The sequence below is a fragment of the Hyla sarda genome, chromosome 1, assembly GCF_029499605.1.
Source record: "Hyla sarda isolate aHylSar1 chromosome 1, aHylSar1.hap1, whole genome shotgun sequence".
NCBI classification, from domain to species: Eukaryota; Metazoa; Chordata; class Amphibia; order Anura; family Hylidae; genus Hyla; species Hyla sarda.
The window spans coordinates 264,707,313-264,722,552 of NC_079189.1; the positions used below are offsets into that span (position 1 = coordinate 264,707,313).

At 44.6% G+C, this 15,240-nt stretch overlaps 1 protein-coding gene and 1 pseudogene across 2 annotated transcripts in view; both read left to right on the forward strand.

The window, feature by feature from the left end:
• The window catches only part of LOC130368252 (small integral membrane protein 44-like), a 170,168-nt gene extending 164,183 nt beyond the window's left edge, over window positions 1–5,985 (forward strand). Inside the window, exon 5 of one of the 2 annotated variants that reach the window (XM_056571612.1) lies at window positions 5,682–5,982. In XM_056571612.1, the coding sequence (XP_056427587.1) occupies window positions 5,682–5,823 (142 nt within the window). In that variant the 3' untranslated portion in view covers window positions 5,824–5,982. Of the gene's footprint in view, window positions 1–5,681 lie in introns of both variants that reach the window. The other variant, XM_056571591.1, reaches the window with a different exon arrangement.
• An 8,250-nt stretch (window positions 5,986–14,235) lies between these two features.
• LOC130343073 (U2 spliceosomal RNA) lies at window positions 14,236–14,374 on the forward strand (annotated as a pseudogene).
• Window positions 14,375–15,240: the final 866 nt, after the last annotated feature.

Consider the following 15,240-nt stretch of genomic DNA (forward strand, 5'->3'; position numbering starts at 1 on the left):
GAAGGCAAAAGAATTATTACCACCACATACTTCAAAGAAGTAGACTGCAATAGTCTCCTGGACTTCAAAAGCAACCACTACAAAAAGTGGAAGCTTTAATATCCCATTTGGACAATTCTTCAGGATCCAAAGAAATTGCTCCAAAGTCAGCGACTACATCAGACAAAGCAAAATAATCAAGACATGTCTCAAAAATAAAGGTTACCTAAGTAAAATTATTAAAGCAGCATACCAAAAAGCCCTGAACATCAAAAGGAAAACAGAACCTACAAAGAACAAACGGAATAAAACCCTTTCCAATTCCCCAATGCGCCATGAGGGTCCAGAACAAAATCCATACCATCTCAATTTCATTACAAGATACACGGCATCACACCAAGTGGTCCGAAACACCATGAAAAAACACTGGAACATCCTTCTTCATGACCCCTTCCTAAAAAATAATATCCCTCAGAACCCCAACATTACCTTCAGGAGAGCTACCACTATCAAGAATACCCTAGCCCCCAGTCGCCTGAAAGAAAAAAAAAAGTATTAACACCAACCCAGGCAAACAAAAAAAAAAGCCGTACAACTGGTGTAAGTTTTACCATAAAAAACTAAATGGATTGCTCGTCCACGTACATAATATATCTACTGGAATGTACTTGTGGACTTCAGTACATAGGACGAACCATTCAGACATTTTGGAGTCGGACCAATAAACACAGTGTTACGCCGAGCGCTCCGGGTCCCTGCTCCTCCCCGGAGCGCTCGCGGCGTTCTCCTCTCTGCAGCGCCCCAGTCAGACCCGCTGACCGGGAGCCCTGCACTGACACTGACGACGGGGATGCGATTCGCATAGCGGGACGCGCCTGCTCGCGAATCGCATTCCAAGTCACTTACCTGTCCCGGCCCCCGGCTGTCACGTTCTGGCACGCGCGGCTCCGCCCTCTAGGGCGCGCGCGCCAGCTCTCTAAGATTTAAAGGGCCAGTGCACCAATGATTGGTGCCTGGCCCAATCAGTCTAATTAGATTCCACCTGCTCATAACCTCACTTCCCCTTCCCAGCCTTGCCGGATCTTGTTGCCTTGTGCCAGAGAAAGCGTTTTGTGTATGTCCCAAGCCTGTGTTTCAGACCTTCTGCTGTTGCCCCTGACTACGACCCTTGCTGCCTGCCCTGACCTTCTGCTACGTCCGACCTTGCTCTTGCCTTGTCCTTTTGTACCGCGCCTGTCTCAGCAGTCAGAGAGGTTGAGCCGTTACCGGTGGATAAGACCTGGTTGCTACCGCCGCAGCAAGACCATCCCGCTTTGCAGCAGGCTCTGGTGAATACCAGTAGCAACTTAGAACCGGTCCACCGGTACGGTCCACGCCAATCCCTCTCTGACACAGAGGATCCACCTCCAGCCGCCGAATCCTGACACACAGGTTCAACATACTACACAATTTTCCGAAGAACAGCGTATCCTGACATGCCACCATCTCTCACAACAGTGAAATGAAGGATTTCAAAATCCCTGCCATTGAACAAACCCCAGAGGAAGTAGAAGATAGGTTCAATGGACTCAAAAAAAGAGAAAACTATTGGATCTTCAAAATTAACACACTGAGTCCTCCCAGACTTAATGAATGCATGGAGAACATAGGCATTTAACCACATCTCATTATAACATCTGTATTCTCTTCCTACGGGATTCAATACCCCAGTATGCATTTATCAACAGTCAGCTATTTATCTTTTGAAATGACCACCATCACTCATCACACAGGAGTCAGCAAAAGTAGGAGACAGCCTTATACTCCTCTACAAGGGAACAGATAACCCCTCTGTAGGAGATGTTTTCAGTGACCCTGGGAAGACATGTCGCCACGGGCATGCATCCCTACAGAAGGAAGAGTCTATTCCTCGATTTACATATCCAGCCTCCTATCACAACCTAGACATCAGGTCTATATTTACCATTACCGTGCTATTTCCTGCGCCCAAAAAAAGTAATGCCATAACCACATTGAGAAAGAGGTTGCCATCTCGAAACGAGTCTGTGCTCACAGGCTAATAAATGTTATCTTTCAATATCACCTGCTTAGACTAAGTCCTTCCACAGTGGATCGCGCCAGGTACCCGGATTTTTTCTTCATTCCTATACCTACAGAGACAGATCTTAGTACAGTCAGTTTGCCTGTAGAATGTCTGTTTTCTGAAACTCTACAGCAAGTTCGCCTGTAGACACAACAGATTTTTTTTAACCAACCTCACCTGTCAACATGACAAATCCTATGTAATTTATATGTCTATAGACATAACAGTCCTTTGTGTAAGAGCTCCTTGCACAACCATCACGCCTGTAGATGCAACAGATATATGTACAGGTGAGAGGTCTTTGTGTAACCATCTTGCCTGTATGGGTGACAGGTCTTTTTTTGTTTGCAACCATTGTGCCTGTAGACATAACAGGTCTTTGCCTAACCATTGTGCTTGTATGGGTGACAGATCTATGCAGAACCATCATACGTGTATGAGTCAAAGGTCTTAAGCGTAACCATTGTGCCTGTGACATGACAGGTCTATGCGGTACCATCATGCCTGTACAGGCGTGATTACCCTACCTGACGAAAAGTGACAGTAATAATACAAACAACCTGAGCAGCAGAAGTGATGCAAGTATAAAGGTTAAACAGAGTATAACAGGCCTGGAAAAAATAGACAGACAGTGATGACATTGTGACAGCCCAAAGACATGAATGTGTGTGCATACCAGCGTGAAAATGCTATCGATGACCATCTAAAATTTTACCTAAACTGAATATAGTAGAAACAAAATAGTACTAGATTGCAACAGCCTAGAAATCAACAAACCCAAGCTTAGCATACAAGAACCAAAACGTACCAACCTAAATACCAAAACCGACTGTTGTAAATACAAAAGTAAGTTATATTAAAACTACCTGATAATTTGCCTGAGCTTGCTTACCCCATAGCTGAAAATGGCACCAACACATTCTAAAACCGTACATTAAGAAAGGTAAGAATAATGCAGCACTCACCCCGCTCTTTGCAAAAGTGATGGTGGTTTTATTCATAGAACATCAAGGTAAGATATATTGGGTGCTAGAGACAAAACATACAGGGGCTCCTCCAAGCACCCAAAGCACAGCTCTCTCCGTCAGGAATTTAAACCAAAGTTGGCTCTTGGCAGACGATTATGTGGGAGCATGTACTGCCCTTAGACCAACTGCAAACTGAGCTACTAGGAGGGGCGCAGTGTCCCTTCACCCCTCCCTGCTCCTCCCCGAACCCAGGCCCCCACTTTGTACCTCCTTGAACCATACATCAGCAGCCTCAACACTGTAGGTATGCTGCGAGCTACCAAAGTGGTGGAGGCAGCCAAGCATCTCGCTGCAACAGTCAGAGGACTACATAAAATATCAGGACTGCGTCACCTAATGACTCCAGAACAGCGAGGCTCAGAGAGTGTGAGCATCTGTCGGATCTTCTGAAGTGGCAGGAGATTCGAATGCCTGATGCTAGCTTCTGCCAGCAATGTAAACCCCCACCTAGGGGTGCAGAGGATGTTTTATACCCATGCCTCTCGCACAAATATAGCCATTACAGGTTAACATAGTTGTTTTATTGTTTTCCTTACTGATGTCAGTACATAAGATATTTGAGAAATTATATACAGCGGCTTGCTAGGGAGGTGCAGGGGGGGGGGGAAACCACACCAGATGACACCCCCTGGTGGTGCTTCCCCACCCCACGCATCTATCACCACAGAAATGAATAATCATACTTACGCTCATACCGTCCTGACCCCTGCTCACCTCGGAACTCTCCTACCTGACAACCCTGTATCACCAACACTCAGAGCAGCAGGAGAACAACTCTGCAAAGGCTGCTGTGTTATAGGATCTTCCATGAAGTTACAACCATGTGATCAGTCACGTGCGGGATGAGTCAGGCTGTGGTACTCTTTGAGGAGAGTGAGTAGCTTCTAGGAAGTGTACAGGTATTGACTACTGTGGATGTTGTGCATGCAGAGAGCAGTGCGTGTGTACAGTGCATGTAGCGAGCTGTGTGTGTAGTGCATGCTTTGTGCATGTAGCAGAGCTGTGTGTTTGCAGTGATTGTAGCAGAGCTTTGTGTGTGTGCGCGCAGTAAAAATAGCATAGCTGTGTGTGTGGGGTCTTGAGCAGGTGGACATGAGGCACAGTATTGTGGGTGCTTGAGGCGGGGCAGGGGTACAGTAATGTAAGGGTTGTGATGTTTGAGATGCTGAAATGAGGCAGTAGGCAGAGTAATGGGCGGGGGGAGGCTGACCTGAGGCACAATATATGCAATGGGAGGGGGCAGGTTGTCATGAGACACCGTATATAATATAAAGCCTGAGGCAGTGACGGCACAGTATATAAAGTGAAGTGTGAGGCACAGTATGTACTATGGAGGCACAGTATATTTTATGGAGGAGGCACTAGTGTATAATTATTTGTGGGGCACAGTGTGTTTTACTTTTACATTACATAGGTATAGTGAATATTTCTGGGTTGGTACAGTTTCTATGGGCTACAGTATGCTGCAGTATTGTATTCAGAGGATGCACTGTATGACAAGAATATATTCAGAGGGGGCAGTGTGTGGCAGTATTATATTCATAGGGGGCAGTTTGTGGCAGTATATTATTTATAGTTTTCAAATAAAATATTAGAATCTACTGACAAAGTGAGGAGCCAGTGTCATCTGGGCATAAAGTTCTGCAGAGAGATTTAGCTGGAACAAGTCATGGGGGTATGTACCAGCTTAATTAAATAAGGAAAGACTATAGAAGATATCGTCACTATAGTCACTGATATCATTGTAACAAAGTATAGTATAGAGGTAAGGACCCTGAGCACAGCCGGTACTGATAATGGTTAACTTCCTCAACAACAGTTCAATCGCGTCAGGGTGGTGCTAGCGTGCGGCAAGAACTTCGAAATATAACTATTCACACAAGGTAGAAAGAAATGCATGCTGCAACTCACCCATCTGGCGTGAAAAATGACCTTTATTCGGTAGCCTGTGTACAAAAACTTTTTAAAACACTCTTGACACGAACAGAACAAAAGATGCTGGGAGGGGATGACAGCCTGTTTCTCTTCAAAAGAAGCTTTATCTGGTCAAAAGAAGCTTCCCTGCCGTCACCTCTCACCTCCCAGCGTCTGTTGTTCGTGTCAAGAGTGTTTTAAAAAGTTTTTGTACACAAGTTACTGAATAAAGAGAATATTTCACGCCAGATGGGGGGAGTTGCAGCATGCATTTCTTTTTACCTTGTGTGAACTTATATCATTTTGTATTCTGCCTTACTATGTCCCATCAGAGCTGTAGTCACTTGTAAGTTTTGCAGTAATGATGAGTGAAACAATAATTCCCAACATACCATTACTTATAATTAGGTCATACTGGGAGCTGTAGCTTTACATGGTAAAAACATCTTTAGTGCTTTCCCTTTACTTGCCAATTAAAATTTTGCAAGGCGCTATACCACTGGCGTCTGTAACAACAGGCAGAAAAATTACTTTGGTGGTATGAGGTGACACCCTTTTCTACAGCACCGGCTGACATCAATCCTAGCAACACCACTAAATATATATGTATAATATTAATTACATTTCTCATGTCCATTGGTCCTTTTTAAACAACAATTGTTGTATACCATTTCTAGAGCTCAAATGAATGTCTATGACAATGATGGACTTGATGAAGAAGGATTTGAAAACAAGCTAAAAGAACATGAAGGAAACATGAAAGCCATGGGCAAGTGGGATAAAAAAGAAAACGATGAGCCAAAAGTCACAGCAATGTGATCATCCTGATATTTTAGTATGTTTGTTTTTCCTAAATGTAAAATGTATACGTTTACGGCAAACAGATGTGTTTCATCATTATTAATAAATTAATAAATCACAGCCTTACATTAAAAAACACATTTCAATAAAGAGTTATTTCTGCATTATTTTTACCAACATGGACATTTTTTTAAAATTAAAATATTAACTAAATTAATTAAAATATAACTGCAAGCAGCAATACAGGTGGCCGAAGGGGCACAGCTGGGTTATTGCACATGATTGCTGTGACCCCCAGAAGGTGATCATGGACATGTCTGCTAATTTTCACATTTCAACCTGTAATTTAAAATAAAAATATGTATGCAGAATATTGCACAATCCAATAGGGCAGCCAAATTTTGTGATGAAATGTGGTACAAAAAGTGATCACGAACATGTGTGCTAATTTTCAAATTTTTACGACCAGCAATTTTTGAGAAAACTAGGTTTGCAGAATATTGCGCAATCCAATTTGACTGCCAAATCTTGTATTATTTGTATTATTATTAACCCCTTAAGGACCCAGCCAATTTTCACTGTAGGGCCCGGCCATTTTTTGCACAGCTGACCACTTTCACTTTAAGCATTAATAACTCTGGGATGATTCTACCTTTCATTCTGACTCCAAGATTTGTTTTTTCGTGACATATTCTACTTTATGTTAGTGGTAACATGTTGTCAATTCCAAAATTTGATGAAAAATTTTTTAATTTTGAATTTTTTTTTTTACTTTGAAGCTCTCTGCTAAAAAGGAAAATGAAAATTACAAATAAATTATATATTGATTCACATATACAACATGTCTTCTTTATGTTTGCATCATAAAGTTGACATATTTTTACTTTTGGAAAACATCAGAGGGCTTCAAAGTATAGCAGCAATTTTCCAATTTTTCAAAAATTTTCAAAATCGAAATGTTTCAGGGACCAGTTCAGTTTTGGAGTGGATTTGAAGGGCTTTCATATTAGGAATACCCCATAAATGACCCAATTATAAAAACTGCACCCCCTCAAAGTATTCAAAATGACATTCAAAAGGTTTTGGTAACCCTTTAGGTGTTTCACAGGAATAGCAGCAAATTGAAGGAGAAAATTCAAAATCTTCATTTTTTACACTGGCATGTTCTTGTAGACCCATTTATTGAATTTTTACAAGGGGTAAAAGGAGAGAAATCTTCCTAAAATGTGTAACCCAATTTCACTCGAGTAAGAAAATACCTCATATGTGTATGTCAAGTGTTCGGCGGGCGCAGTAGAGGGCTCAGAAGGGAAGGAGCGACAGTGGGATTTTGGAGAGTGAGTTTTTCTGAAATAGTTTTTGGGGGGCATGTCACATTTAGGAAGCCCCTATGGTGCCAGGACAGCAAAAAAAAAAAAAACACGTTGTATACTATTTTGAAAACTACACCCCTCAAGGCACGTAACAAGGGGTCCAGTGAGCCTTAACACCCCACAGGTGTTTGACGACTTTTCGTTTGATGTGTAAATGATTTTTTTACAACTAAAATGCTAGCTTTCCCTCAAATTTAAACTCTTTACAAGGGATAATAGGACAAAATGCCCCCCAAGATTTGTAACCCCATTTCTTCTGAGTATGGAAATACCCCATGTGTGGATGTCAAGTGCTCTGCTGGTGAACTACAATGCTCAGAAGAGAAGGAGCGCCATTGAGCTTTTAGAGTGAGAATTTATTTGGAATTGAAATCGGGGGCCATGTGCATTTACAAAGTCCCCGGTGGTGCCAGAACAGTGGACCACCCACATGTGACCCCATTTTGCAAACTACACCCGTCACAGAATTTAATAAGGGGTGCAGTGAGTATTTACACCCCACTGGCATTTGACAGATCTTTGGACCAGTGGGCTGCGCAAATGAAATATTTAATTTTTCATTTTCACGGACCACTGTTCCAAAAATCTGTCAGACACCTGTGGGGGGTAAATGCTCACTGTACCCCTTATTACATTACATGAGGGGTGTAGTTTCCAAAATGGGGTCACATGTGGGAGGGGTCCAATGATCTGGCACTATGGGGGCTTTGTAAACACACGTGGCCTTCAATTCCGGACAAATGTTCTCTTGAAAATCCCAATGGCGCTCCTCCTCTTCTGAGCATTGTAGTTGGCCCGCAGAGCACTTTACATCCACATATGTGGTATGTTCTTACTCAGAAGAAATGGGGTTACAAATTTGGGGGGCTTTTTTCCTATTTTCCCTTGCGAAAATGAAAAATTTAGGGTAACACCAGCATTTTAGTGAGAAAAAAACTTTTATATTTTCGTTTTCCCATCCAACTTTAATGAAAATTCGTCAAACACCTGTGGGGTGTTAGGGCTCACTATACCCCTTGTTACGTTACATGAGGGGTGTAGTTTCCAAAATGGGGTCACATGTGGGTATTTTTTTTTTTTTTGCGTTTATGTCAGAACTGCTGTAAAATCAGCCACCCCTGTGCAAATCACCAATTTAGGCCTAAAATGTACATTGTGCACTCTCACTCCTGAGCCTTGTTGCGTGTCCGCAGAGCATTTTACGCCCACATATGGGGTATTTCCGTACTCAGGAGAAATTGTGTTACTAATTTTGGGGGTCTTTTTTTGCTTTTACCACTTGTGAAAACAAAAAGTATGGGGCAACACCAGCATGTTAGTGTAAAAAATTTAATTGTAGCCCCCAACTTTTCCTTTTCATAAGGGGTAAAAGGAGAAAAAGCCCCCCAAAAGTTGTATTGCCATTTCTCCCGAGTACGGAGATACCCCATATGTGGCCCTAAACTGTTTCCTTGAAGTATGACAGGGTCTGAAGCGAGAGAGCGCCATGGGCATTTGAGGACTGCATAGGGATTGCATAGGGGTGGACATAGGGGTATTCTACGCCAGTGATTCCCAAACAGGGTGCCTCCAGCTGTTGCTAAACTCCCAGCATGTCTGGACAGTCAGTGGCTGTCCGGAAATGCTTTGAGTTGTTGTTTTGCAACAGCTGGAGGCTCCGTTTTGGAAACACTGCCATACAATACGTTTTTCAATTTTATTGGGGGGAAAGTGTAAGAGGGTGTATATGTAGTGTTTTAAGCTTTATTATGTGTTAGTGTAGTGTAGTGTTTTTAGTGTACATTCGCACTGGCAGGTTACGGTGAGTTTCCCGCTAGGAGTTTGCGCAGCAGCGAAAAATTTGCCACAGCTCAAACCGGAAACTTACTGTAAACCTCACATGGGGGGGAGCAGACCTCCAGCTGTTTCAAAATTACAACTCCCAGCATATACTGACAGACCGTGCATGCTGGGAGTTGTACTTTTGCAACAGCTGGAGGCACACTGGTTGGAAAACCTTCAGTTAGGTTCTGTTACCTAACTCAGTGTTTTCCAACCAGTGTGTCTCCAGCTGTTGCAAAACTAAAACTCCCAGCATGCCCTTCGGCGATCAGTACATGCTGGGAGATGTAGTTATGTAACAGCTGGCGGTACGAAACTACAACTCCCAGCATGCCGAGACAGCTGTTTTCTGTTTGGGCATGCTGGGATTTGCAGTTTTGCAACATCTGAAGGGCTAGAGCTTAGAGACCAGTGCACAGTGATCTCCAAACTGTGGTCCTCCAGATGTTGCAAAACTACAAATCCCAGCATGCACAGGCAGCAAACTGCTGTGTGGGCATGCTAGGAGCAGTGGCGTTGCCACCCGGGTGCGGGGGGTGCGGCCCGCACCGGGTGACACCAACCTAATGGGGTGACACCAAGACACTCCGCAGCCAACGGCTGTCCTGGCATGCTGGGAATTGTAGTTTTGTAACATCTGGAGGGGCACAGTTTGAAGACAACTAGGTTAATGTGTGTCTTTCAAACTTTTATTAAAACTTTTTTAATTTATTTCTTTACACTTTATTACACTTATAGGAGGAATCATTAGATTCCTCAGACAGATGAATAGATTCTATTGAACTCTATTAATCTGTGTGCTCTGTGATCCATTGATAGAGCCTGGTCCAGCCAGGATCTATCAATGACAGAGCTGGGACTGGAGGAAGCAGAGGTAAGTCCTCCGGCTACCTCCATAGTGGATCGCCCCCCTGCGATCGCGCTGCGGGGGGGGGGGGGGGGCGATCCACCCCACTAGCCCACCAGGGAGCATTCACATTTCCCTTTAGACGCCGCTGTCAGCTTTGACAGCGGCGATCTAAAGGGTTAATAGCCAGCCGCGGCGATCGCCGCATGCTGGCTATTAGCGGCGGCCCCCGGCTACTGAGAACAGCCGGGGGTCTGCAGAGTATGGAGCGGGCAGGAATCCTGAGCCTGCTCCATACATACTGCAGAGCGTCGCAAGCATCTCCCCGTGCAGACGCGCCTCTTCCCCTCAGCTCTCCGAAGCTACAGCTGGGGGGAGTGAAGGCAAAGGACGCAGGTCTGCACGGGGAGCAAGAAGCCACGCCCCCTCATCTCCCCCCGCACGTCTGCAGAGCAGGGGAGAGGAGACATACACAGCTTCTCATCTCCCCTGCTCTGCTTCGGCTTACACAGGCTGCAGAGTATGGAGCGGGCAGGAGTCTGGTGCCCGCTCCATGCAGACTGCAGATCGCCGCCGCCGCCGCACTTGTCAGGTCCGGCCCTGCTTTCCCAAAGCCGGGCTAAGGGCCGGACAAATTCACCTGCCCGGCGCCCAAAACTGCTAGTCCCGGGCGTCTGGCGATAGAAATTTCACATCCCTGCTATAGAGAAGACGTCACCTGTAGTCACTGATATCATTGTGTATTCTCCTCACTATAGAGAAGACGTCACCTGTAGTCAATGATATCATTGTGTATTCTCCTCACTATAGAGAAGACGTCACCTGTAGTCACTGATATCATTGTGTATTCTCCTCACTATAGAGAAGACGTCACCTGCAGTCACTGATATCATTGTGTATTCTCCTCACTATAGAGAAGACATCACCTGTAGTCACTGATATCATTGTGTATTCTCCTCACTATAGAGAAGACGTCACCTGTAGTCACTGATATCATTGTGTATTCTCCTCACTATAGAGAAGATGTCACTTGTAGTCACTGATATCATTGTGTATTCTCACTATAGAGAAGACGTTACCTGTAGTCACTGATATCATTGTGTATTCTCCTCACTATAGAGAAGACGTCACCTGTAGTCATTGATATCATTGTGTATTCTTCTCACTATAGAGAAAACGTCACCTGTAGTCACTGATATCATTGTGTATTCTCCTCACTATAGAGAAGACGTCACCTGTAGTCACTGATATCATTGTGCATTCTCCTCACTATGTCCTATCAGAGCTGTAGTCGCTTGTCAGTTCTACAGTTAGGTCAGTGAAACTACAACTCTCAGCATAACCTCAGCACTGCTCAAAGGGTACTCTACTGGAAAACATTTTTTTTTTATCAACTGGTGCTACAAAGTTAAACAGATTTGTAAATTACTTCTATTTAAAAATCTTAATCCTTCCAGCACTTATTATCTGCTGTATAAGAGATTCACAGGAAGTTATTTTCCTTTTTAATTTCTTTTCTTGACCACAGTGCTCTGTGCTGACACCTCTGTCCATGTCAAGAACTGTCCATAGTAGGAGCAAATCCCTATAGCAAACCTATCCTGCTCTGGACAGTTCCTGATATTGAGGTGTCAGCAAATAACACTGTGGTCAGACTGGAAAGAACTACACAACTTCCTGTGGAGCATACAGCAGCTTATAAATACTGTAAGGATTAAGATTTTAAATAGAAGTAATTTAAAAATCTGTTTAACTTTCTGGCACCAGTTGATCTAAAAATAAATGTTTTCCAGGGGAGTATCCCTTTAAGTAATTCTGGGAGCTGTATATTTAAATGGTGAAAACTTCTTTAACACTTTCCTATTCTGTGGCAACTGGTATATCTGATTATTATACTGGAATTTCTCACAATGCGCTACAACAGTGGTGTCTGTCACAACAGGCTAAAAACTTACTGGGGGGAGGGGGTAGGTATGGGGGTGACACCCTTTTCTACCGCACCGGGTGACACCAACCCTAGCAACGCCACTGGCTAGGAGTTGTAGTTTTGCAAGATCTAGAGGGCTACAGTTTGGAGATCACTGTGCAGTGGTCTCTAAATTATAGACCTCCAGCGGTTGCAAAACTACAACTCCCAGCATGCCCAAACAGCTGTCTGGGCATTCTGGTAGTCGTAGTTTTGCAACATCTGGAGGGCTATAGTTTAGAGACCACTGTATAGTGGTCTCAGACTGTAGCCCTCCAGATGTTGCTAGGCTACTCACCGGCTTCCGTAGGATCCAGGGAGCCAGCCGCACGACATCGCCGCCCACCGATCACCGTCGCCCGCAGCCTCCGCAGATCGGTAAGTGACCTTCTGCACAGGTCCCTGTCGGTTTCCCCGTCCTGCCCCGCCTATTGTGGGTGGGCAGAACGGGGAAACAAAAAGTAACCCCCCCCTGATCTGCTATTGGTTGTCCCGGCTATACGACCAATAGCAGAGATAGGAGAGGCGGCACCCCTGCCATCTCACTCCAATCCCTTCAGGGGGATCGTGGGTGTCTTGAACAACTGCGATCCCCCTTATATTCCGGTATATTCCGGGTCACGGGGTCACCATAGACCCATAATGAGCCAGGATTGCGCAAATCGCACGTGTGAATTCACTTGCGATTTGCCGCGATCGCCGACATGGGGGGGGGTGTAATGATCCCCCCCCTGGGCATTTGCGCAGGGTACCTGCGGATCGATATTAGCAGTCACCCCGGTCCGATCCAGGCCCTGCGCGGTGGGGACCACAATTCCCACAGGCATACAGGTACGTCCTGGGTCCTTAAAGGGGTACTGCCACCCTAGACATCTTATCCCCTATCCAAAGGATAGGGGATAAGATGTCTGATCTCGGGGGTCCCGCCGCTGGGGACCCCCGCGGTATTGCATGCGGCACCCACCTGTTTGTGCGGAAGCGCTGGAGGGTCTGAGTCGCAACTACGGGAAAGGAAGTCTGTGACGTCAGGACTCCGCCCCCAATTGGATAGGGGATAAGATGTCTAGGGTGGGAGTACCCCTTTAAGTACCAGGGTGTCAGGACGTACAAGTACGCCCTGTGTCCTGAACAGGTTAATGAGCTAGCCTCATTAGCAAACACACAATACCAAACACCTGAACAAATTCCTTACCTGTTCTCAAGCAGTGGTCAGCAGAAACACAGATGTTGCAATTGAAAACTCCAAGTTAGTCTCCTGCAATATCTCTCCAATGCACTTAGAAACAGCAACACTTGAATATAGCAGCTAATGAATTAGGCCAGCTAATGAGTCAGAGCCTATATATACAAACACTCATTCACAAGCTCCTCCCCAACAACAAATAAACATCTTAATGAGCTAGGCTCATTAGCAAGCAAACAATACCAAAAACCTGAACAAATTCCTTACCTGTTCTCAAGCAGTGGTCAGCAGAAACACAGATGTTGCAGTTGAAAACTCCAAGTTAGTCTCCTGCAATATCTCTCCAATGCACTTAGAAACAGCAACACTTGAATATAGCAGCTAATGAATTAGGCCAGCTAATGAGTCAGAGCCTATATATATACAAACACTCATTCACAAGCTCCTCCCCAACAACAAATAAACATCTTAATGAGCTAGGCTCATTAGCAAGCAAACAATACCAAAAACCTGAACAAATTCCTTACCTGTTCTCAAGCAGTGGTAAGCAGAAATACAGATTTTTCAGTTGAAAACTCCAAGTCAGTCTCCTGCAATATCTCTCCAATGCACTTAGAAACAGCAGCACTTAAATATAGCAGCTAATGAATTAGGCCAGCTAATGAGTCAGAGCTTATATTTACACACACTCACAAGTTCCTTCCCCAACAATAAATGTAACACCTTAATGAGCTAGGCTCATTAGCAAACACATAATAGCAAACACCTGAACAAATTCCTTACCTGTTCTCAAGCAGTGGTCAGCAGAATTACAGATGTTGCAGTTGAAATCTCCAATTCAGTCTCCTGCAATATCTCTCCAATACACTTAGAAACAGCAGCACTTGAATATAGCAGCTAATGAATTAGGCCACCTAATGAGTCAGAGCTTATAGATATACACTCACTCACTCACAAGCTTCTCCCCCAACAACAAATGTAACACCTTAATAAGCTAGGCTCATTATCAAACACACAATACCAAACAACTGAACAAATTCCTTACCTGTTCTCAAGCAGTGGTCAGCAGAAACACAGATGTTGCAGTTGAAATCTCCAAGTCAGTCTCCTGCAATATCTTTCCAATGCACTTAGAAACAACAGCACTATGAATATGGCAGCTACTGAATCAGGCCAGCTAATGAGTCAGAGCTTATATATATACACACACTCACTCACAAGCTCCTCCCCAACAACAACTGTCACTTCTCAGCCTTTTGGCTAAGATCAAGTGTAGTATCTGTTCTTATCAGTTTCATACTGGTTGGCCATACAACTCCAGTATGGAGCTGGTAGGCATGGGTGCTGCATGGTAGGGGGCAGGTGCCACGTAACCAGCTCAACAGCTGTCCTGATGTCACCTATGTCCTCCAGGTCTCGCCATGAGGTTGGGGGGTGTAGAGCTGAGGCACTTCTGTGCCTCGGGGAGTGGTGACCCTAAGGTGCTGAAACTCACTGGATGTTATAACTCACTGAGTGAACGCACTGCACCATATACTCTTCACCTTTGGCACTCACCCTTGGTATCCCGGCCTTCTGGATAGGATCAGGGTCATTTTTATCGATCCTGGATGACCGGGCAGTATATCTGCACTCATTCACTTAATTATTATTTTTGTATGTCACCGTGCTACGTTGCGTGTTTTTGTTTGTACACAGGATTGTCAGGATGTGGTAGCCCTTCTGGGTGTCCCTCCTGGCGGTCTAGGGGAGGTGTGAGTGGCCATTAGGTTCCTCACCTCCCTGCAACCCCTGGGCATCTTGGCTTTGGTCAAGATACCTTCAGTATACGTCTACTCGGCTGATACCTTGGTTAATGCCTAGGTTGTAGCCAGGTGCATTTTCGGCATCTTAGTAGTTTTGGCAAAAAGGGGCATCGAACCTGGATCCTTGCAGGTGCCTTTTGGCCTGGAGATGAAGGGTAGGTTTGTTGGGGGCCTCTCTCCAGTTGGAGAAGGGCTTAGGGATAGACCGCATCCTTTGTGCATGTTTTTTAGTATGACACGTTTGCACTTTTTCTTGCACTTTGGGTGATAGAGAGCACTTGCCTCGTCTCTTACAAAAAAAAGTAAAAACAAGCTCCTCCCCCAAAAACAAATGTAACACCTTAATGAGCTAGGCTTATTAGCAAACACACAATACCAAACAACTGAACAAATTCCTTACCTGTTCTCAAGCAGTGCTCAGCAGAAACACAGATTTTGCA